At 49.0% G+C, this 25,209-nt stretch overlaps 1 protein-coding gene across 1 annotated transcript in view; it reads left to right on the plus strand.

Moving 5' to 3' along the window:
• Window positions 1–9,963: 9,963 nt before the first annotated feature.
• The window catches only part of ESRRB (estrogen related receptor beta), a 163,401-nt gene continuing 148,155 nt past the window's right edge, over window positions 9,964–25,209 (plus strand). Inside the window, exon 1 of the mRNA XM_032846249.1 lies at window positions 9,964–10,427. Within this exon, the coding sequence (XP_032702140.1) occupies window positions 10,426–10,427 (2 nt within the window). The 5' untranslated portion in view covers window positions 9,964–10,425. The remainder of the gene's footprint in view (window positions 10,428–25,209) is intronic.

Raw genomic sequence — 25,209 nt, forward strand, 5'->3', positions numbered from 1 at the left:
CCTGCTTGTGCTCTTTCGCTCTCTCTGTTAAATAAATAAATAAAATCTTAAACACACACAAACACACAAGCTGGATTTGTCACATATCTGTTTGAAAGCTTGTATATGTGTAGAATCAGGAATTTTGAAACTGGCGTCTATACATTCCTTGAAATCACAGGTATAATTTTATGTGTATCATTAGGTGTGGATTTCTTCTGGAAGGCAGTGGCTCATAGCTTTGTTCAGATTGTCAGACGTGTCCGTGACCATGACCTAAGAATCACAGGCTCGAAGAGTAATGCATGAACTCCCTGCTTGAGACTATAAGGTTCCTCATTATTTGTCCTTAGTTGTATCTGCTATCACTCTTCAACATTTAGCAGAACATTTGTTGAGCCAAGCATTTTTTGTACTACTAAGTGCTAGGTATGATTGTATGTCCTGGGGGAGACAGAGATAGACAACATATGGAGCTTACCTTTCAGTAAGGGATGGGGTTGGAGAGGATATGGAAATAGATTTAAAAAATTTTTTTTAAATAAGTATCATTTGGGCAATTAAAGTAAGATTATATGAATGCTAATGGAAGGCTACTTTAGGTGGTTTTGTAAACTATAATAGCCAATTTGGTCAATGACAACTCTTAGGCTCTTTCTGGTTGACCATGTGAGTGGCTAAAGAAATTTAAAGAGGATGAGTGTTAGCTACTCCCGTGATTTCACAACGGTGTTATAAGAGACACAATTGCAGACCAAATTATGCTCTCATAGAGATATTCATCAATTTCATAAACTTTCCAAGGGCCAGCACAAAACCAGTTTATACACTTGTTCTGTAGGCTAAAGGAAATCCCAGCTCTCTGTCCTTTTAAGTGCTCCAACAAACACCAAGATTCTAGTGGCAGGATTCTTACTACCCTGATAGCCCACCAGCAACCAGAATCTTCTGGAATTTACAGCTGGTTGATGATAGCACCACTTGGGAATTGGCTTGGAGTAACACCCCAGTGGGTAAAGCCTATGGACTCCATTGATGTCTTTTATTCTGTGCATACAAAGTGGGGGAGAATATTTCCAACACATTTTAACTGGCCCATCGATTGTCTTACCTTGGGATCCCCCCTAAGCAGACCCTGAGACAAGACCATGGGTATAATTATGTTATTTCAGAGATGATTTCAGGACATGCAAGTGAGGGAGTAGAGAAAATGAAATAGGAAATAAAAAAGACAGCGAAGGGAGACATCAAAAGGTTTGCTAAGGAGAGTCATTGCTGTAAGTGGCTGTGCCTTAAGGCATCCAGGAACCCTCTGAGACACATGTGAAGCAAACTGCAGAGTCTTTCCACCAAAGGACTGGGAGACTAGGGTATTTGTCCAATGACTCCTATCTCCTGCCATTTGAAGATTGCCCCTGGGGGAATCAGCTCTCCCAGTCAGACCTGCTTTTAGCAGAGCAAGCTCCAGTGGTGGGAGAGAAAAGAGGCAGAAAGGAAGAAAAGATGGAACTTGAGGTGGGTGGTGGCCAAGCTATTGGATACTGACCATCTCAGAAGCAGTTGAACCCAGATGGGCAGAGGGTCACCCGCACAGCACCATCTCATATAGATCTGGGAAATTTCACAGAACTCACCTCTAATTTACCAGTAAAAATCCATTCAGAAATCCATTCGCTAGGCTGCTTAGCCTAGTGCTGCTCACTGATCTAGACACAAATACCAGACGCTCCAGACACAGGTCTCCTGGCTAACTATGAAGCCTCACCCTGCACTGTTCATTCTTGATCGAAATGCTAGCAGCCCCTGGCTTGTAGCTTAACCTAAGCCACACACACATGTAATATTACACTTACATGCTGGGGTCTCTTAAGGTAGGTTAGAGACCCTCTGACCGATGGGTGGTCAGGGAAGGCCTCTCAGAGGAGGTGACCATGAAGCTAAGGTCTGAATGACAAGAAGGGGCCTCTGTCAGGCAAGGCTGAACATGTTAGGCACAGGGACTAGCTCCTGCCACTCCTTCCCTCTTCTCCCTCCTTCTCCAGGCTTGCCAGGACCTTTGATGCTTTTTGTTTGTCTACCTGGAAAACAACTCTTGCCTGCCTCTGTGCCTCCAACCTCCTCTTCTGGCATCAAAACCCAGCTCAAATATCCCATCTCCCCATAAACTCTCCTTCCACAACTTCACTTAAGTCCTCTGAGCATCCAAGGCACTTGGTCCTACCTCTGCTATGTTATATTATAGTTTGTCTTTTAGTGTTTGTCTTCTTAGGAGGGCTTGCTCATCTCTGTATCCCTGGTCCTTAGCCCAATGCCTGGCTTATAATAGTTGCTCAATAAATAGTTCCTCCATGAACAGTATCAGTGGGCTTTGCAAGGAGGGGCAGCTTAGTCAGGATGATGAGCCAGAGTTGGCTCCTCTTTCTAAGTCACTTGCTACCAAGTCCTCACACCTTGCCCAAAGGCTCATCCCCAGTAGTACCAGGAAGAGAAATGTTGGTAATATCTGAAAGGGGAAAACTTTCTTCTATGTGTTGAACACAAAGGCAGGTCTTTGGGGATATGCTGTGGGGGAGGTTTGGCACTCTCCCATTCCATGGTTTAATGTGTAACTTGTCACCTTTCCTGAATGTCAGTTTCTTTTATTTGCCCATAACACTTTCACCTTGCTTGGTCTCCTTGGTTACAGTTCCATTCCCACTACAGACCTGTCACCAGCTTAGCCACCTCTGTGACACTTTGACTGATAGGGGCCTGACCAGGGCTAGAACTCCCATATCCACCAGACACGCCCCAAACTGCCCTCCCCACCGCCGCCCCCGGCCAGCTCTTAGTAGCACTGGGTATTCCTTGAGAGTATGATCCCTGGGGGCAGGACTTGTCCTGTGCCTCCTGCAGAGTCTCATACTTTGGAGATGCTCAGAGAGTATTTGCAGAATTAAACCAAATTCCCTTCCTCTGTTGAGATCCCTTCAACTGAAGACTGTTTTCAGTTCCTTAGAAAAGTTCTTACTAACCTATAAGCTCTCCCTCTTTCCCTTCCCCCTTACCCCATTTCTTCTACAAATACATATTGGGCACCTAATATATATGTCAGGGACATATGATAATGTATCACTATCAATAATGATAATGATAATATGATAAAGAGGGGCCCATGACAAGTAAGACATCCCAGGTATCTCTTTTATGGCGATGATGTTACTCTGGGGGACGAATCAACAAATCAACAAGGTGACCTCAAATTGTGGGAAATTCTGTAACAGAAATAAGCAGAGGTCTCGGACAGGGAGGAAAGGAGAGGGTTTTGCTCTGGAAAGGGCAGCCAGGGAAAGCACCATCAGAGGAGGAGACAGATCACATGAACAGGGTCAATGTCTTGATGTAAAATGTTGTTTCTTTAAAAAAAAAAATCTATGCCTATGACATAAGGTTGCCATTTGTTCGTTTTGGAGACAAGTACATGGGTTTTTATTATCTTTTGCACTTTTCTGTATTAAAAATGTTTTCTGCATGAAACCATCTAATTGAAAAATTCTACCCCAACAATTCACAATTTGTAACACATGAGCTGAAGCTCATATGAATGATGAGTGGCCACGTTGGAGCATCATCAAGGGACTCCGTGGCTCTTGTCTTGTGGCCATCCTTGCCTTTCACCTTTTCTCTTGCAGTCAGACTACTATTCATCCTTCAAAACCCAGCTGAAATATCACCTTCCCAGTGAAGCCTTCCTTTACTTCTTCTTAGGGAGAGTCAGTTGCTCCTGACTGTAGTTGCTCAGTACATTGCTTATATATTCCAATAAATCTTAGCTTATTCATAGTTTATTTGTTTGCATACATAGGTTCTTCCAAGGCATCCTCTGAATCTTGTTTATCTCTTTATCCTTAGCTTCTAGCATGGAGCCCATAGCAGCAGAAACTCAGTAATGATTCTCCATGATGCTTCTTGGACGAATGAATGAATGTTTAACCTTCAAACAACAAGCTCTCAAAAGAGTATTTATAGAAGATATTTGTATACAAGGAATGTGCTAATTAAAATTAGTTTTATTTATTCATTCACACAAACTCAGCAAGAACTCCATTTAGCTGCTATTAATGTTTAGTGTGATTTACTATAAGTACTAGAAATGTAAAAAATGTGGTTCTTCTAAAAGGAAAGCCGCAGTTCCCTCTGGTTTTCCCCCTCCTCTCTCCTCCCCTCCCCCATCTGTCTGAATCCGTAAGGCTTTACTTTACTTCAGTCTTTTCCTAAGACTTGCAGGCGGGTTGTGCGGTAACTTAATTACTTCTATATCTACTGAAGGCAAATACCGAACAATCTATGGGGAAAGATTACGGAGTTCCAGATTATTTATTAAGTAAGTTTTATGTAGTCCCCATTGCGTTGATGGTGACTCACCCCCACCCTGTGAGTGTTAGCCCTTGGAGGAAAGCCCAATTAGAAAAGTTGAGATCTTGAAGTTATCCAACAGAAGGACTGACTGCAGAACCCTTCTATAAAGGCCAGCCAAGACGCTGGGCTGCTCCAATCCTCCCCAAGTTCTAGGTTCTTCCTGAAGGGACACGGATTAATAAACATAGAACTACTTTCTCTTCTTTGCCACCGTCATTGTGGCATCATCATTGTGGGGAGCGTAGGTCTGGAGTGGGACTGACTTGCTTCATACCCCACTTTCAAGGTGGGAATGTTATAGGACCTCCCTCTGCCTCAGTTTCTGTATCTGTAGATCAGGGATGAGAGAGGTATCTCCACTTCATGGGTTGCTGTGAAAATTGGATGACTTAACGCTTATAGAACGTTTAGAACAGGGCACGTAGTAAGTGTTCAGGTGCACAAGAGCTCTCCCAAGAATCTCATTCAGATGGCTCAACTGATTTAAAGAAAGAGAGTGATCTTGGATGTTGTCACCTCTTCCTTGGCTGGTTTTTCACCCCGTCCTGTCTGTCTGGGGCTATTGTGACTTAACCAATGGAAAAATCACTTCATAAAGTGCTACAAAAATATGCAGGGGATTTTTTTTTCTGTCCCAAAGACAAAAACTTTTTTTGATGGAGGGCAGGGCTTGAATTACAGCTAAGGGGAGATTGTGCCAACTTAGTGTATATAAGAAGGAGAAATGGGATAACCAAAAATATGAGAGTTCACACCACTGACATTATTCTACCAGTGTTTGCACTTAGACACTCTTAAACTAAACTATAGGATCTCAGGGCTTTCCTATGGATTTCCATTAGTTGGCTGGCTCCCAGCCTGTATTGCCGTATGTGCCGTGACCCGTACCCTCTAATACATCAGTGAGAATGCTTTGGGATGTCAGTCATGGAAACATAACTAATAATGAGTTAAGCAGTAAACACACACATCATCTCCTACCACAAGAAGTGTACGGTTGCAGGGTTGGTTTTAGTTCAACAGCCCACCAATGCCATCAAGGACCCATGCCACTTCCCTTCCTGTGCTCTGCCATCCTCTGCATACTGGCTTTTCTTCTCCAAGCTGCTTTTCTCATAGTTAGCAAGTGGTTTCTGTACCTCTTTCCCCAAATCTCTTTCTGTCTCTCTCTCTATCATGGAGGACAACCTGGCCCAAATACCCTTTTCTCCCGACAGACTGCCCCTTAACTCTCCCTGTCTGACTGGGACACATGACAACCTCTAACGGTAAAGAAGGCTGGGAGACAGGTGGGCGTTTTCTGCCTCTACAGCTTGTGATGGGCCCAGGAAATGCAGCAGGGAAAGACTGTAGGGTAGACAAAGAATACTATGTGCCAAATTGTTTAAGCACTTCCTCTATACTTCTCATCTCTGTCCCTTCTCCCAAGTCCCTTCCAGCTCATAGTGATTGAATGGAAGAGGGCTATGCCTTCCTACACCCATGCGGTGGTCATCCACATGGTTCTAGGGAGATCCTGGGGACCACCACATGAACCATGCTTCCTGTAGTTGTACAGTGCACAACCTCCTTAACCAGCAGCTGTCTGGACTGTTTCTCACTCATCCTAGACTCATCTCTTACCTCACTCTTCACCCTCTTGCTTTGTATTTCCTAGTTTGTTAGCTTTCATTCATTCATTGGTGAACACTTATTGGTCACCTAATACATGCCAAGATAAACATCAGTTGATAATGGGACGGAGAGTGACAAAAACATGAAAAAAGTATGTCTTCTTCCTCCAGAAGCGACGTCTCAGGGATAGAGACCAATATGTGAGCCAGAATTCGTAGTACCGTGTGACAAGGACCATCACAGAGTGTGTCACCCAGTCCTGAAGAATACTGGGGAAGGTGTGGCCAAAGTAGAGAAAGGCTTGCAGACGAGGTGACAATGGAATTGGGTCATGATGTCCAAATGGTATGTTCCAGGCAGAGATATGGAGGAGACTGCCATGTTGCCAAGGAAAAGGCTCTACACACCAGGGAATGGTGCAAGGGGCTGACCAAGAAGATAGGCTATAAGCTAGAATAACGCATTGGATTTTATGCTGTGGAACATAGAAAGCCATGAGAGTTGGGGGCAGAGTTGGCTAAACAGTGAGTCAGAGTATAGGCTTTCAACTCAGGCAGAGGTGGGTCCAAATCCTGACTCCACCATATCCCGCTGCCCAGTCTTGGACAAGTCGCACCACCGGGCTGCCAGCTTCCTGGATGATGAATGGGGGAAAAGAGTCCTTGCCCATGAGGGTAGCTGTGAGGGTTACATAAGGCAGTGTAGATCGGGGGCCTTGCACAGACTCTGGCACGTGGTGTGTGCTCAGGACAGTGTGACTTGTTTCCATTCTGACCGCCTCGTTGTAGCATGAGGCAAACACACAGAAGTCGGCCCACGGCTTGAGGCAAAATGTGTGGCCGTAGGTGGCTCAGATGAGCTGCCCGGTCAGCAGTGGGGGGCCCGCAGTCAGGGCCCCTGTGGGCAGGGAGCGCACGGGAAGGACATCACACTTGAACCGGACCATGAAGAGTGAGTAGAAAGCAGGGGAGAGAACCGCAGACGGTAGAGCTAGGAATGCACCCAGCAGGCGCAGCTGGTTTATGCGGCCCTGTGTGGCTGGTTGGGCAGTAGGGGGGTCTCCTGGGGTGAGGGGATGGAAGAAATCAGGCTTGGGGGTCTAGGGCCTTTGATTTGTTGACTTGGCCCACCTTAATTCTCCTATTATTCCCCTGTTTGGGCACCTTTCCTTTCTCTAAGAGTCAAGGCTCCTCTCCAGTGGGGGTAGGGTGGGTTGAACATGTGTCACACTAAGGGACCTGGCAGTTCTCAGCAAAGTGAGTTCCCAGTTGGGGTGGGGCGGTGGTATTTGCTCCAGCGGGAACACCTGCTTTCGGGCCCAACCACCTCGGATGGCGTCAGGCTGCCCCTCCCACCTCCTCTTCCCAAGCCTGATGTCACCACCTTTGAGCTGTGTCACCCCCCTCCCCAATCCCTATAGAATGCCCTCCAGAGGGGAGTCCCTGGAGTGTCCCTGACTCCAGCTGGCCCTTGTGTGGAAAGCCAGTGCCCACAACGGCCACTCTCAGGTCTCCCGAGTCCTGGCCCGAGATGATGAATGGCCTAGCGGCACCTGTGTGTTAAGCTTAGTTCTCTGCCCAGATAGATTCTTCTTTCCAGATAAAACAAATGCAGGCCCTCCTTGGGCTGTGCTCGGGTCCCTGCCCACAACTCCCTAAAGGAGTTGATAAGCTGGTGGGGGCAGGGATGGCTGTACCTTCAGGGGCCCTTGTAAACAGTGTAAAGTCACCTTGCTGTGTGGACTAATGACGCTGCTGCAAGCCAAGTGGAGGCCGATGGCATCGCGCCAATGCAGGAGCCGCTGTCCCTATGGCAGGGAGGGAACCGTCAGGCCTTCACCTACCCAGGCCTGTATTTCCCATGTGACCCCTCACTCAGCCGTGTCTCAGACTGAGTGTCTGACCTCCCGAACTTTCCGTTGCCTCCTCTGTAGGAGGGGATGTCATGGATGAATTGTGTCTCTCTCTTCCAGCCCCGCCCCACCCCCCCCACCCCCCACCCCCGCCGTCATCAAAGGATGTTGAAATCCTCATCCCCAGCACCTGTGAATGGGAATTTACTTGGAAATAAGGACTTTACTGATGATAACTTAAAAAGAGGTCATTAAGATATCGGCCCTAATCCAACAGGGCCTGGCTCTGGAAGCTCCTGAAAACAAAGACCTGTGTTCTCCCAAGATGATGACCAGCATTTCAAGGGAGTCCTGTGTGATCCGAGGGGTGCCCACTGGCTATCAGCTGGTCCCCTGCAGACTCCCAGGGCCACTTACAGGGAGCAGACACCAAAGCTTCATTCAGTTGGGATAATTGTGACTGAAACTCTGGAATAGTACAGAGATCACCTGGAGGGAAAATGTCAACACTGAGGTCCCGCCTTGCTTTCTAAGGAGGGTGCCTTCTAGGAGAAGGGGCTTGGTTCAACCCATTCGCTGAGCACTTGCCTCAGACTAGACACTGTGACTCTAGGAGAGGCGGCAGCTGTGGAGAAGACCCATGTGTGATTTCTGTCAGAAGTCGGGGAGGGTCAGCTGGAGAATTTGAGGAGAAAGCAAATAATGAAGGGAAGTCCCCAGTTTACCTCAGAAGTAAAAAGTTTTCCCCCTAACAGGAGCCTGGCAGTGACTGTCCGCTGCAGTGACTACCGCCCCAGTCATGGCCTGGGACTACTCCGGAGCCTGAAGCCCCAGCCCCAATTCTCTACCTTCCCAAGGACACCCTCAGAAAATGGACATGCCAGAGTATCTTAGTCCAAAGTACTCAGGTGGGTGCCTTAGGCATCACACATTCATGCACTCATTCATTCATTCACTCATTCATTCATTCAATAAGTCATTCTGTTCATACTCAGCAAGGTCTTACTTTGTGTCTGGCCCCATGGCAGCACTTGGGGAATAGTGGCAAATAAGACAAACACATAGTCTTTCCCCTCTTGGAGCTTATCTTCCAATGGCAGGCTCCTGGTGGGCATGTTTGAGGTTCTACATATTCAATAGGCTTTGACTTCAACAGCTTGGATACCGTCCATCCTATTTCTGTTAACTTGGAGAGGATAAGGGATCAGATCTGACATGAAGAGGAAATTCAACTTCATTTTCCAAAAAATGGGGATCAGGAAGTATGTCTTCCTTACCATTCAGCAAAGGACTTGTCCCATGACCCCTCTAGAAGGGGGAGCCTGACCTGAAATTTCACCTACATCAGTGTGTCCAAGTAAGCAGATCACCCAGGCAGATGACCCTCATGTGACCAAAGCAAGTGAGTCGGCCTGTGGCAGGATAGAAGTCTTTCCGGTGACCAGGAATTCACCTGGTTCATTGTCAGACAGCCCACACTTCTGTCACCATGACTCCCCCATCTTCTGGAAATCTTGCCCCGTGGCCCTGCTCCCAGAGTTGGGCTTGCCTGCCCCAGAGAGGCCACCCCACCTTGGCAGGACTCTGGCAGAACTTTGTTTCTTAAGAGACCCTTCTGGATCTCAAAGAGTGGGGTTCATTTTCCCAAAGAGAAACTTTTTTCAATGTCTTCTTCTAGGAAATCTTTCTGGAAAAAACAGACACTAACGCCCCCCAAGGCCTTTCAACCTTGGCCAATTCTTCTTTCAGGAATGTCGTTAGCTGGCCTTTTAAAAACCCATTATGTGCTGCAACTTGGCCCACTGGGTCCTGCCCATCAGGCACAGGTGACTCCTGACTCTGTCCCAACCCTCACCTGCACATCGTCCCTCACCCTCGGGGGGGCCTCCTGCAGGTCCCCCAAGAAGCCAGTCTGGCCCCTGAGCTAGGAAAACTCTATCTGTTCCCTGTCTCCCTCCTGATTTGGCAGCAGGAACGGAAACTTTCGTGGAAAGCACTTGCACTGACGAAAGCTCCCAAGTCGGGACTTTGACTCCGGCCCTGTCAGGGCCCCGGGCTCAGGATGGGGCCTCTCCTTCCCCAGGGTCAGGACCTGCCACCGGGCTCCTCCCCTTGCTCTCCCTGCCTGACCATCATTCCTCAGCTCCCCCGTGACCCCAAGGGAGTCCTCCACCCCTAGAGAAGTAACTTTCACACTTTCCCCCTTTGTGTGTCCTCCCCCATTTTTGCCTCCCTTTACTGTATATTTTCCTTCCCCGCTTTCCAGTGCCCATCAGTGGCTGCGGAGTCTGCATGGGGCTCGGCAGAGCTGAACGCCCAGAGCTTTTGGCTGTTTTGTTTAAGACCTGGTTCTGGTTGTGGGATTTTTTTTTTTTTTTTTTTTTGTCAGCTGCCTGTTATATCAATCACGGAGTCGGGATCTATTTATAGGTTGGGAGTACTGTGTCCTTAGTCACAAAGAGACACAGACAGGGGACTGTCAGCTGGTGCTGGAGGAGCTGAGCACCGAGTCATCAGCAAGTGGAAACACCTGAGGGGTAGCCTGTCCCCCGCCAGCCCCTGTCCTCAACCCGGCCCCAAGCATGTAAGTACCGCAACTTCTCCCTTCTCTCTGCCCCAGCGCCGCCCCGCACCGTCCTGTCCTTTCCCCTACACACCCCCCTTCCCTCGCTCCTTCTCCCTCTCTCTCTCTTTTTATGGATAAAAATATCTCCCCGTGCCTGCTCTTTCATTCTGGTTTTCGGCGCTGGAAAGCATCTCTGTGAGGCCGGAGGTCGGGGGTGGGGGTGGGGGGAGGAGTGTTGCCTTTCGCAGACTGTCGTGGGAAGGTCAGAGGGACCTGGAGGGACCCGGAAAGGCTGAGTGGGACTGTTACCCAAACTCACTCAGAATCCATAGGTTCCCTTTTATTTTTATTTGTTTTTGCCAAGGAAAAGTAAGTAAATCAAAAGGGCAAGGGAAAGTTTACATGCGGCTCGGCGGGGTGGTTATGTCTCCCAGCGTGAAAACTTTTATTTGCTGGCAGCTCCAAGTGTTGGGGGAGCTGAGAAGGTTACAGAGGGAAGACCCAGTTCACCCAGGACAGGTGATGATGGAGGGTTCCCGGCAGGTTCAGGGGGACTCAGAGCAGTCCCGGCCAGTTTTTCTAGAGCTCCTCCAATGAAAAGGACTTTTGTTCTTTCTCTTCTTTCTTTCTTTCTTTTTTTTTTTTTTTTTTACTCCCCAGAGTGAGTTTGCTTGGAAGAGTCCAGAGGCAAGCTCATGATCTGTCTTGCTTTACAGGGCTTTGGTTGGCTCCCACATTGGGTGTATTTTCTTCATCCTGAAAGGGGCGCTTGGTGGGGGTGGGGAGGAGGAGGTGTGCCCTGCTGGTGGGCCCAGTGCTCCAGGTCCTTCCCTGAAAGGGAGAAACTTAGTATCACCATTCTTGTCAAAGCGCTGCTTGTTTCAGACATTGGGAGTGCACTCTCTGTGAGCCTATCCATGGCTCCTAGAGGTGACAGTCCCCAGACACTGTCAGGTGTCCACAGGGCCCACCAGCCACAAGCTTCCTGTACAAGGTTTGGGACTTTAGTATTTGGATAATGCAGAGTATTAACTGAAAATCCTGCAGGTGCGGTTTGCCATATATTGTTTACAAAGGAGTAGTAGCCCTAAATTGGGGGGGAAGGGGGATGTGATGATGTTTAATGTATATTATGTACAACTTTTAAAATGAGTGGTCCAATAATGTCTGGACTTCTACTTATTAATACAGTGGTTATCATATACCTTATTGCTACTTTTAGATTTGTTTGGGAGAACAATATTCTAACAAGAAAAAATAACCTTTCCGATAATTTAAAAACATAAAAAAAAACCAGATGGCTCTGGATTATTTTTGATTAAAAGCAAAATAGTTTTAACAACAAATGTAACTTGGTGAAAGTTTAATAATATGGACAAACATATGTTTAGAGAGACTATTTGATCTCGTTTTACTTCGGGCCTTTCTGAAACTTCTTCTTTTGGTTCTTTACCCTCCACTGTATTTTATTTGAGGTTATTACTGTCTGTAATCCATTCAGGCATTATTGTGGAGGGCGGAATGAGGATCAGGAAGGAATAAGATATTCAGAAGGACAACTTCACATGTTCAGGGAGTTAAGACCACATGTATTGGTGGGAAAATTCAGAATAAGGAGTTTGCTGTAAGGTGGGGGGCGGGGGGGGGCTTGTCACTATTTAAAACCTAGTGTGGACAGTAAAGCCCAGGAATCAAGAAAAAAATAAACAGGAGTTGAACGTAACCCTATGGATAGCATGATCACTTTTCTCTATTCCAAGGCCTCCATTTTGATAAACATATCCTCCTAAGGTTCCCCACAATAATGCCGAAGTGGGTAGTTGTTAATTAAGGCTCAAGCAAATCAAGCAATTGAGACGTTGCATTCAGAAATCACATCAGTCAGCTGTTTGCGCAGCTGAACTTCTAGCCGAGGACTCTCAGATCTCAAAGGCTTTTTAGAGAAAAGTGTGACATTTTTTAATCTTTTAATGCACGAGCAAACCATTCCCTCCCTCCTCAACGTGCACACTGCAGCCCGCTGGCCCAGGATTGCATGAAGTAGGAGAGAGTCCCGCATTTCTGAACCGAGTGCTCTGTTCTCATTAGCAGGAGCCGGTGAGCAAGAATGTTTGTTGAGCGTTTAGGCAAGAACCACTCCTTGCTTTGGCTACTTGTGGATGCTTTTAGGGGGGATAGAGGCTTTGTTTGGCAGTGTGATGGCCGGCCTAGATTTCACCCTCAAGTTCAAGCTATGGTTTTTCCCTTTGGTCTTCATTCTGGAAATGCAGTTGGGGGCAAACTTCAATGCATTTGCCTAAGGCAGCCTCTGATTACTTAGTTTCTGCTTCAGTGACGATTAATTTTATGTGGACCGAGCTCCCGTCAAACTCATTTTTTTTTTCCACACTGATTTCTTAAATGCAATTGGTCACGGGGCTGTCGGTGACTTCATGTCTGCAAAATCTAACCCATTCCATCTTTGTCGTTGTTTTATTTCTCTGGATGTAAACGCACAGTCGCCTGTGTGCACGCGCTGTTTTATGTGTCCGCCCCCCGCTTGAGCACATGGAAACCCAGCCCGACCTCCTCTCCCAAATTGGGGACAGTGGGGCCACTGAGCAGGTGCTTTGGAATACAGCAGGCTCAGGTGCAGGACCATCAATCTCCAGGAAGAAGGAATTGCAAATACCCGGAAAGCGCTCCCCTAATTCAAACAATTTCACATGGCTAAGGCCTTTCCAAATACCCTGTAAATAAAAGATGGCAGCTGGCAGGATTTTTAAACCAAAGACCATGCACTGCTCTTTCTCCCCATCCCTTCATTTCTACAGTGTATCTGTCCATCTTTTTCTTATCTCTATTTTTACATTTCATTACCCTCCTGCTCTCCCTCTCCCTCCCTCCTCCCTTCCCTCCCCCTTCTCGCCTTCCCTGAAAAACACATTTCTATCTGGCACAGAAAATAAACTCAGATTGTGGGTAGTTATGTTAATCTAATTCAATCCTCAGCGGGTTAAGAGTGAAATTCTAATAGTGGAGCTGTTGAGGGCTTTTTTGTTAATGGCTTGGGGATTACATTGAGTTAAAGGCTCATTTCCTAATCAAACAGAGAGGGAGAGAGTGACTCCGAATATTTATGAGTCTCCCAGTGAGAGTTTAAACATTCAACTCCAAAAGCAGGGTTTCTGCAGGAGGAAAGAGTTAAAACCCCTCAGGGCTGCTGGGGAAAAAAAAATTAAACCAGTTAAGCCATCAGCATTTTCAGGCTGCTGTACAACTTCAGCAAAGTGGAAGATGGGGAGAGAGGGGGGAATAGGTCCACAAAGCGAGAATGGAAACTGTGGCAGGAGCTCTGAAGCCAGAGTCAGCTGATGTGTTCAGGAAAAAAAAGTCCCCAGCAGCCCAGCGGACGTGGATCCTCCGTTCGCAAGGGTCTGGAGGGGATGTGTGCCTCCAACTCCCCAAATCAATTCTCCTCCTCCTGTCCAGAGGTGAGAACGCAGACAGGAGTATGGCTCAATTTTCCAGCAACTGGAGAGTTCCCGGCTGCCTGGTGGAGAAAAGGATTCTCCCCCACTTCCATCTGTCTCCCATCCTGGAGCAAATTCATATCTCCACCACGCCCCTCTTTTCCCCTCTGCTCTGTCATGGGGTCTAAGACCCTGGTCCCCCAGCCCTGCTTTCTGTACACGAGGACCTCAATGCCCAACTGGTTCGCTGTGCCCAGGAGAAAGCAAGTGGAGATCTCCCTGATCTGCGGCCAGAGGAGGCGAGGAACAACCTGGCCAAGGTCAAGCAATGTCAAGGCAAAGCTGAGGTCAGGAGTCTAAGTGCTCCACGCACATTCTGGCCGCTCTCTCCCCTGGTTCTCTGGGGTACAGTGGAGGAGAGGAGAAAGATCCAGATGGCTGCCCAAACGTACCCTGGCTCTCCTGGAGTGTGGTCTCCTGCTTGGGAAGCAAAGGCAGGAATCCCTCATACAGGAGGATTCCAAATGCTCTGTGGACACTTGCCTTTCTTTTCTGCCACCAACCAAGGGAGCAGTTTCTTGTCCTTTCACTTGGGCCCATTTTCCTGCTTCGTGAGATCAGCAGAGGCTCCAGACAGCTGACTTTCTACCATTGGAGACGGCTGGCTTTTTTTTTTTCCCCTTTTCCCGGGGCAGTGTTCTTTCTCTTAGTGCTTCATGCTCGGTGGCCTGTGAGTACCCTTGCACTTGCCCTTCCTCCTGTCAAGATGGCATTTATAGGGGCGCCTGGGTGGCTCAGTCGGTTCAATGTCTGCCTTCGGCTCAGGTCATGATCCCAGGGTCCTGGAATCGAGCCCCATGTCAGGGTCCCTGCTTGGCAGGAAGCCTGCTTCTCCCTCCCCCTCTGCCTGCCACTCCCCCTGCTTGTGCTCTCTCTCTCTCTCTGTCAAATAAATAAAGAAAATCTTTCAAAAATAAATGATGGCATTTATAGCAAAACTACAACAGCTTTGCTGTGAAGCCTTCCTTATGTGGTTGGCATCCCCCTCGTTTTGGAGCCCCCGACAGATCTCCCTCCAGTATTGCATTCGTCCCTAGGGCATGATTGTTTCTGGGTCTTCCTGTTGCACCAGACACTCCCCAAGGGCAGGGACAATGTTGCATTCCCTCTTGTATGTGCAGCTCCTCATTGACGGTTCCTGCCCCTTCCCTATCACGTGCCTCTCATGGATGGTCAAGAACACACACTCTGAGCAGGCGGCCCAGCTTTGAACCCTGGCACCACCTCTTCTAAGCTCTAAGACTTGAGCTAATTAATGCCTTCGGGCCTTAGTTTTCCCATCTGCTAACTGGGCATCATTATAGAGCTTACCTCACAGGGTTGTCATACCCCTAAAGACAGTCTATGTCCTCATCAGCTTGGGCTGCTATGACCAAGTACCATAGTCAGGGGCCTAAACAACAGAAATGTATTTCTCACAGTTCTGGAGCCTAGAAGTTCAGGATCAGGTGCTGGTACGCTCAGGTCCAGAGAGAACCTATTTATGTGCCAGAGGCTGCATTTCTCATTCATCTTCACGTGCAGGAGAGAGCAAGAATGCTGGTCTCTTCTTCTTCTTAGAAGGACATGAATCCCATCATGCCCCCCGCCATGACCTCTTCTAAACCTAATTACCTCCCAGATGCCCTACTTCCTAATACCATCACATGGGACATCAGAGCTGCAACAAAAGAATTCTGAGGGAATACAAATACTCAGTTTGTAACAAGCTATTTTCCCGAATATTGGCCACCAGATTCCTGGGTCAGCAAGACTTCCAGCTCATCTGCCAATGAGCTATCCCCTTAGGAAACCAGAGATCAAGGCCTATCGGGACCCCCGGCCCTCCCTATCACCCTCTGAAAAGAACGTAGGGCTTTTAGACCACTGTGGGTGAGTTGGTGTTGGGAACCAGGCTCTGGACAGCAGTCCTAAGTGAGGGGAAACAGAGTTTGCTCGGCTCCCTTAGCCCTGGCTCACCTTCCGACAGGCAGTTTTGTGCTTAGGTGCCCAGGTCACCCTTGCACCCCTCTCCATCCTGCATCTGCAGAGGGCAGTGTGGGCTCTACCCACAGAGCAGGCCAGGCCAGTCCGGCCTATGAAGCCAGCAGGTCTGTGTTCTTGGGGCGGCAGGTGCCTTCTCTGCACCCCCCACCCCGTTCTCTCAACTCAATCACTCCACAAGTGAATCCCAGAGCCAAGTGGTCCCCTCCCCCATGCCGTCCCTGAATAGGGGTCCCAGTGTCCTCAACGCTCCTCAGTGTCTCTGTGTTGGAACTTCCTATGCTGCAAGGCAAAGAGCCCTGCTCCTTTTCTTTCCCCACTGAGAAGCCACACAGTTCCTGATTGAAGCCGGGATCCAGGATGTGAATCCCGGGGCCACCCAAACGGACAGAGTGCCCATGTGGTTCTCCCTGCCCCCCTTCTCTCCTCTCCATCCTAGATGTGGAGGTACCACTACTAAACCCTGGAATCGTCACTGCAACCCCTTTCCCTCCTCACTACGCATCTCTGAAATTCCCCAGCACCTAGAACAGTGCCCGGCACATGGTCTGTGTCCCATCAACACCAGCAACGTGAGTTGCATGGTGTTACTTCTCTCTAGGGGACACCTCTGATGCCTTCATTGTGGGAGGAGTGATTGGAAGTTGTGAGTATCCAGATGCCTTAACTACCTTCTCCTGTGACCCGTGGATCGTGGTCCTTGCCCCAGTCCCTCTCCCCTCTGTCCCTCCTGCATTCATATTCCTCTGGCTTTAACCAAAAAAAAAAAAAAAAAAAAAAGAAAAAAGAAAAAAAGAAAGAAAGAAAAAGAAAAGAAAAAGGTGTGTCTTTTATTTAGATGTGCATAAACCTTCCTGGGAATTTTATTCTAGTCTGTAAAGAAGCTTTGCCTAAGCCGATGTCAGATACCAGCTAAGCTCGTATCTCTCCAGTGACTGTTTCCCTCGTCTATCGTGCCCTGTCCTCTGCCCTTTCTGGGCTGCGCTTACCTGCCTCTCGGGCTGCTCACACTCTGTGGGGCCTCGTTCTCTTCCTGCTGTAACCGCACTGGTCCCGCATGGTACACATAAGAGGGAGACCTGCCTTCTGAAGTGTTCCAGAGTGTCCGCTTGCATTAGCGCAGACAAGGCTTTTGAAAGGTGGCAAGAGAGGAACATCAGCTTAGGTAGCAGATTCTTCCCAGAAGAGTGTTTCCGCTCTCTTTTGGAAGGCAGTGGATGAAAACTCAGGCTGCAAAGGGTTACATGATAGCAACGAACTGTCTGGGCATCTCCTGGGGGCTGGGGGCTGGCTCAGACGATTGATTAGGTTGGCTTAGTGATCTTTCCAGCAATATTCAGGAGTGAAATTATTGCTGATTAGGCCATGTGTGAGTGTGTATGTGTGTGAGTGTGTGAGTGTGTGTGTGTGTGTGTGTGTGTTAGGGTTCATGGCAGGGATGGGGTAGGATAAGATCTGAGAAAGAGACATCATAGATTGCTCCTAAGTCAGCCCAGAACTGACCCGTCACCCCATGTACGTCTGCAATTCTATTAAGACTTGGTGTGTGCAAGTCAGCTGGGGAGTGGCAACTCCTTGTGAAGCTAGAATTATGTTGAAATAAAAAGTTAAAAAACAAAGTCGGTTGGAGGGAGTTTGAATGTTGAGGGCTGTAGCTTCTGCGGGCCGGGGGGCAGACCGGTGCCGTGGAGGGGGGCAGGGACCAGGTGGGCCCAGCCCAGTCCCCAGCTCAGGCCGGTGATACTGAAGGCAAGCAGGCTCTCAGGGCCTGGGTTCCCTGATCTTAAAATGGTGGTTTGGAGGCGGTGTCTTGGGCCTTCCCATTCTAAAAGTTGACATTTAAAAATGTTGTTCATGACGGAGCTGACACGTCGTGCTCCACACCAAACCAATAAGCACAGGTCGCCAGCTTGTGTCCCTTTACTGCCAGGCCCTGGGCCCATGGCTCTCCCCTGGCTTTGTGCCTTGACTGTCCTCATGCCGTTCCTATTCTCTATCATTTCCCTCAATTTGTTCTTTCTCCTCAGCTCCCTCCATCTGTAAGTACATCTGGGCGGTGAGTGGAAAATGGGTCAAGCCCTCTTGCTCCACAACACTCTGTCCACTTGGCGTTTTTCAGTTTGTTTTTAATTTGTAGACACTCCTGTTTCACGCCTCTGTGGCCCTAACATTCTGCCCCCACGATCCTCCGCCCCAGAAGTCGAGTCTAGGTTTTCACACGTCAGGGAGAAGCCCCAGCACCAGGGCAGCCCAGAAGAGAGGAGCACGCTTGGGATTTGGAAGAAGGTTCCCAGTCAGGGCAACCCCAGCAAGTACCAAACCCCTTCCTGCCCTCACCTCTTTACCCACAGAAAAGGGGATCAGAAACCTGCTGGGAGTGCCTCACCAGATCACTGTGAAGCCGGAATAAGGAATCAGAGCACAAACATTCCTTTGAAATGGGAAGTGCTTACCAGTCTAAGCCTCCCCTCGGGTGATCTCCCTGAAGTGCTTGGGGGGTGACTACATAGGCTTTAGAGTTACGTGAACTCAAGTCCACCCCATACGGGCTGGGACCTTGAGCAAGCTCCCCCGCCTCTCCACTCTGCACCCAACCTCCTCATCTGTATAATGGGCACGCTGAGAGCTCCCTCCCTGTGAAGTCATTGTGAAGATTAAAGAAGACACACACAGTGGCCCCCCAGGCTCCAACTGGTAAGCTCTCAGAGCCATTGTTGATGATGATGGTGATGGCACTTGGCCACGGTTATCATTTTCTAGGGCCGCACGCCAAAAAGGCCAAAAGGAAGGAAGTTTCAAAGTCCCTACATTCCTCCCCCCAGACAGCTTACAGGCACAACAGGAAGTGCTCCCCTAGAGGTGGTTTGCTGACACGCCCCCCCCCACCCCTGTCCTCCATAATTCCCCACACTTCCATGTCCCGGAACCAAGTGCACACCCTCCCACTGCCTGCCTGGGCCTGGAGAGGTCTGGCCAAGCCTCCCAGCCCTTGTGGAGATCTGTTCCCCATAGCCTCGCATCGTCCAGACGTGAAAGCTGGAAAGGATTTAGATGGTCACGTGTGTCCGCAAGTGTTGTGGAATCACTGGAGTGTAGTGTCTGCACGGGGCGAATTCCTCCTCCTCATACAGTGTGACTAAGCAAGGATGGCTTGTTTTCCATACACTTGATGGTACATCTTTAGGGGATACTCATGGAGGAAAGGCAGCAAGTAGGTGAGGCAACTTCTGGTGGCCCCAAGGCGGTCTGATTTGCATATTTCAAGGGACTTGTAGACATGACATCTCACTCTTAGGGGAAATTTCTGAATCCAGACTTGTGAGCCGCTTGTGTTTTTGTGCACACGTGTACACATTAAGAGTATTGTGGTCAGCCATCCATGACTCTCTTCTTTATCCTTCTCGGGCTGAGAGTAATCTTGAAGGAACCTGTAATTACTATTTACTCTAGGGCACTCAACTGAGAACACCCTCATGTAATGACTCTTGAGTTAATTCTGCCTTCAGATGCCGCATCTGCTCTTGCTCCTTTGGAAGCCAGTGGGAACCGAGCACCACTTTTCAGCCCAGGGGAGAAGATCCCGAGATGGATGTAGTCCCTCTAAGTTCAGGCTGTAGTCTTGGGCAACAGAAATATGGTGGTAGCATCTTTCCCATGCAGAACGTTCATCCAGATTTCTGCACTTAGTGATAGAGGCTTCCAAGCAGAAAGAACGGTTAATGTAATAAGAAGTCTTGCTGGATTTGGACAGTTGGCAGCGTTGATAAGGGAGGGGCACTCAGAAAGAGTCTAGAGGCAGGACTGTAGCATTTATATAAAGTTTTCAAACATGCAGAGGTGTTCTGCATTGCCTAGGGGTCAGACATAGCCGTGCATGACAATGAGAAACACCTGCTCCAGGAGAGGAGGGCTACGTGCCTGTCAGAGTGTAATCTCTAGACCCGTTGGCCAAGCTCCGGCTTCCTCAGGCTCGTCTCTTGCCTTCTTTCTGCATTTATTTTTGGGGCTGAATTTGCCTAATCAAGGTGGGGAATGGGGGCAGAGGGAAGGCAAGTAGATGTACTATAATGAAACCTGTAGAATCTATTTGCTAAAAATATCAGAAGTATTACCTTGAAATATGACACTGTACTGATGTAGTTGGACATGGTTGTGGAGGCTACGGAACTGTTTATGGAAACACAACTGATTTTTATGGCAGCATGTTGAGCAAGCCTTTAGACAAACTCCCAGAAGGCCCCCGTTTGAGTCCCAGCTCTCACACTGCCTGATAACTTTGTACGAGTTACTTGATCTCTCTCTGCCTCTGTTTCTTCACCTATAAAAGACATGGGTAGGCTAGCTGACCTCTTCCTGGTGCTGAACGTCTCCTGGGCCCCCCAACCAGGAAGTGACCGTCTTGTATCACAACTGTTTGCATGGCGGTTCCCCCTCCAGAATTAAGGCTCTCTGGGCAGAGACTAGGGGGTCCCGTTCCTCAGTCCAGTCCTTCAGCATGCCTCTGAATGTTCTAACGAAATAAAGGACATGAGTAAACGCCAGACTCCACCCCACCCCAACCCAGTATCAACTTGGCTGTTTCAGAAATGCTCCTGGCCTGGCCAATTATCCTGAATGGCTCCAGCGTCTCCCCTCTGTGTCCCCCTCACTGGTGGTTCATTCACTGGTGTGAACTGGAAAATCTTTTTGCCATATGTAGATAGAGCTGCCTACAACCAACCCACTGAAAAAACATCTTTTAGGAAGGACAGTCATCTACTTCTCTATTTGACCATTCCACTGTCTGTTTCTGTTCTTTTCCCCCCCTCTCTCCATCATATTCTATTAATTTAAAAATACTACATTTGGAGGCTTGCTAAATAAAGAGACCTCGGAGCACAAAGTGTCCTTATCTGTTTTCTGGGTCCCTATGTGCTTCCCTGTAAAGATTTCTTTTCCTCATTTTTAACTAAATGGCCTTGATTTTTATCATTAATCGCTGTGTGACAATTCTTTTTACTGCATCTAACTTATTTCTAGAATATTCTCCCATAAGTCCTTACCTCTACTTTGATTGATCCCTTGAGCCACTTCTCACTTCTGTCTTTGCCATTTCATAAACTCAGAAAGGGATTCCTTTATATGTTGGACCCTTGATCCCAGGACTTTCCTAGCCCTCCACCAAAATTTCCCAGAAGAACGGCTCTTACAATTGGACTTTCACAGCCCAGGTGGTCTTGGGTCTCTGTCATTTCCATACTGAGCCTGGGGACATGCTTTGTTCTCTGCCGCCTAAAACCTCCTATTTCCTTCAACCAGCACCTTTCACACTGCCAATGAACCACATTAGGAATTGAAAGCCTTAAAAATTCTTCAGGATCTCTCTTTTGCACTCTATTGTGAAAGATTCCGCTTTTCTCCCCTGACAGTAATGTCAACGCACGTTAACTGTACCCTTACCTGATACCTGAGCGTGACATTTCCTCAAGACACGGCTTCTTTGTTTCTCAGTACTTCGTTCCTTTTTATTATTAAATAATATTCCATGATGTAAATACAAAACCTGTTTTGCTCGCAATTTTTTTAAAGAAGTTTTCGTTTGGACGTATAGATGGCATCTGATGTTGTGTTGGTTTCAGAAGCACGATAAAGTAATTCGAGAATGTTCTACGCGACGCAGTGCTCACGACAGTGCTCTGTCCCCGTGTCACTGACTGCACTCCCTGTGCTGTACTTTCCACCTCCGTCACGAATTTATTTTTACAACTGGAGGCTGGTACCTCTTGATCCCCTTCACCTATTTCGCCCATCCCCCACTCCCCTCCCCCTCAGGCAGCCACCACTTTCTGTTTTGTTCATTGTCTGTTCATTTGTTTTGTTTTTTAGAATTGACATGGGAGTGAAATCATACGGTATTTGTCTTTCTCTGTTTTACTCGGTATATGTGGCATTTCATGTCGTTCCTTGGTGCTTGCCTAGTTTCTGGATGTTTTCACATGTCCCACCTCTGCGACTACTACTCTTCTGAGTGTGGGAAAAGGAAAGAGGCAGGTTCTGAGGTTGTGTTATGCGCTGGAAGCCTTCCACAGTTTACCTTCACTCATCCTCATAACAGCTGAAAGATAGAAGTATTATTATATTATTATTCCCATTTTACAGAAAAGGAAACAGACACAGAGGTTGGAGACCTTGCTGAAGGTCACCCATGTGGTAGGCAAAATGGTCTGACATCATCTGCCACAATATACGACAGAGCTAAGTGCAAGAAGGCAACCAGTGAAAACCACACCAGCACTCTTTCGTAGCATTTACATAAACATTGAACTTGGCCCAATGTCTCCCCCCACCCCTCCGCCCTGACCCACAGACTGTAGGAGAGCTCCTGCAGCCCTCGCTTCTGTCCGCCAAGTCCCTGCCTCCTGGGGAGTATCACCACACGCTCACCTCCATCCAGTGAGCCCTCTACTAATCATCCTTACCTCTCCTTTGCCGCAGCTAACAGTCTTACGCCTCCTAAATAAATGTTTAAAATTCTCTCCAGAAGAGCTGGCAGCCCTATTCGTAAAATGGAGACACAATCTGTGGCTAAAATGCGTAGCCTTTAAGAGCTCCTGGGGTACAGGGTCCTCTTTCAGAAAGCACATCCCTGTTTTCTCTGCTTAATGATGGCTACGCCTTCCTGTTCCCTCTTCTGATGTCCCATCGTCCCTTCAGTCAGCCCGTAGCAGTGTTCTCGTTCCCTTTGTTTCCTATTTTGTCTTTCCCCATCAACCATAATCCACCGTGTGGTTTTCTTACAGAGGGAGCAAAGAGAGCAGGAGGGGTCTCTCACCAATGCCACAGTCTCGGACGGCTGGATGGCTTGACTCCTTGCCCAATCTCCTGTGACCTTTGTCTCTTCTCAATCCACCCAGCTGGGCTCTTGGGATGCTAATCACATCCCTGAGGACAGTTATATTATTTCCCCACCTTGGATGGAGTCCAGCATTCTCTCACTGTTTGGGACAGAGTGTTTGTCATCTCCCTGTCCGTGACCTTCCCTTGGTACAGGTTCATCAGGTTTCTGCCTTTCCTCTGGCTTCCCTGGCTCTTAAGGGGCCCTCACAGCCTGCAGTCTGCCTCCTGACGGCAGGGGTGGGGGTGGCTGGGGGACACTGGCCTGGCCTTTGCAATGAAATGCTGATGGATGTTTGATGATCACTGGTGTGATTCCCAGTGTCTCGTCTTCCCCTCCTGTCCCTGGGCCGCAGTGTGGCATTGACAACATCTCTCAGGTCGTTAATGTTCCTTACACAGTTTAGTGGGGAAATTTCCTGTCTCTGAAGGACTCACATTCCTTGGGGACTTTGTTTCCCACCGTATCTGAGGTTCTTAGGGTCTCTAGTCTCCCATCTCTCTTTGTGGGGAGGATGTGAAAGTTCTCCAGAGTGGGAGGGGAGGCTTGTCTGATGTGACTGTGGTTGCTCTCAGTGGAGGCCACTGGGTCCCCAGCAGCATGGGAGAGGGTATTAGGGTGACTTGTAGGATCTGTTGGTTTCCTGAATCATGGCCTTGACCCAGGCACTGATTCTCCAGATTGGACTGACCCCAAGGAGACCAGTGTTCCCCCCTATTCTTGGGGCCTTTGCAGATCAGAAACTGACATGCCCCCCCAGATTGGGTGAGTCTGTTGCTTAATCTTTGCCTTTTCATCTGATGGGCATGCAAGTGTCTCTGCTAGATGGTTTTGGCATTTCTCTTGTTTGTGTGTTCGATCCTGGCTGTTTGGGGAAGACCTCTGAGAAGTGGGGAAGGGAGTGGCCATGGTCAGTGTCCCCAGAAGCAGAGCCTGAAGCAGGGATTCTGGACAAGAGATGTACTAAGGGAATGCTGTTTGGAGAAATCAGCCGGAGAGCAAGGGAAGAGAGGTCGGTGGGGGAGGGGACTAAGGAAGGGCAGGGATTCCCACAGAGAGCTCTGGAGCATAAAGGCCACCACAGAATTGTCCCACCTTGATGTGGGAGAAGCCTACTGGCCAGCTCTACCCCAATATCAATCAGTCATTGGCTGTGAACTGCCCTAAGGGGAGAGAGTAACCTCCCAGGCTCTTCCGGACCAAAGGGGCTCCACTGGTCCAGGAAATTTCTCAGGAGAGGGCTGTAGCCCTTCAGAGCTAGGGATGGGTACACCGGTGGCAATGGGACCTTAGCAGAGCACTACCGACACCTACGACACAGAGATTACCCAAGGCAGGGTCCTGGTGTGGGCTTCTGTCTCTCCATCTCCACGTGAGCCGCTCTGGAATTTGATGACGAGCCCCCATCACTCTCTTCCCTGGGATGAGCCCAGGGAGAGCCATACAGCACCAGGACCCTGGGCACTGAAGACGGCAGGGGACAAATACAGGGACTCTCAAGATGCGAATGCCCGGAGACTGCATTGTGGCCTTGGAGGGCCACAGCCAACCTGAGGGGCTTGGTATGTCCGATTTATCGCTGAAGACACAGAGGCTCCCAGTCCACCCGCCCAGGGGCACGGCACGCCGACAGAGTGGTACCGATGAGTTCTGAACTCCGGTCTGGTGTAGAGCTCCATGTCATCCTAGCGCCAAACCAGTAGGGCTTGGGCACTAGATTCTGGGAACACTGGGGTCGGGTCCGGGAGGGCATGCGGCTCCCACCCTTCTGATGTCCACACCCCCTGTAACACACAACATCAGGCTCCCCGCCCCAGCCCTGCGCGAAACCTCGTCCTCCCCACAGTACTGTAACATACCCCTCCCCACGCTGCCCCGGGGTACACAGCCCGAGAGCACTGTGCCCCCCTCCTGCATGTGCCGTGCCCCTCGCTGGCTTCCACAGGTGCCGCACCTGAGGCGCACCGCCGTTCCCACCACGCCCACGGGAATGGGCCATCACGCAATGGGCCAGCGGCTCGGGACCTCCTCACACACCTACAGGGCTGTCCTCCACGCCCGCTCCAGGCTCTGCACTGCCCAAACCAACTGGAAAGTGACTTCAAGGTCCCCTGCTGTCCCTGTGCTGAAGGAACGGAGGCACGCACACACCCTGTGGCCTGATCCCAGTGGTGGGGACGACACACGTTCTGACTTCGGACTAGTTCGGGTTCAGGTTCCAATCTGCTACTTACCCACTTTATGGGTCCGGGATGGAAATCTGCCGCTTTGCACTCAGTTTTCTCTCGTGTGCAGAGGGGATGCTTGTACCTGGGCTCCCGGGGTCGTAGGGTGAAGTAGGGAAGATGAGGCAGGAGGCAGCACAGGCTCAGGGCTGAGCCCAGGAACTCTGCTGTCCTTGTAAAAAGGGGGCTAAAACTCAGGGACAGGA

The sequence above is a fragment of the Lontra canadensis genome, unplaced genomic scaffold (assembly GCF_010015895.1).
Source record: "Lontra canadensis isolate GAN:19392208 unplaced genomic scaffold, GSC_riverotter_1.0 scaffold173, whole genome shotgun sequence".
In the NCBI taxonomy this organism is placed as follows: Eukaryota; Metazoa; Chordata; class Mammalia; order Carnivora; family Mustelidae; genus Lontra; species Lontra canadensis.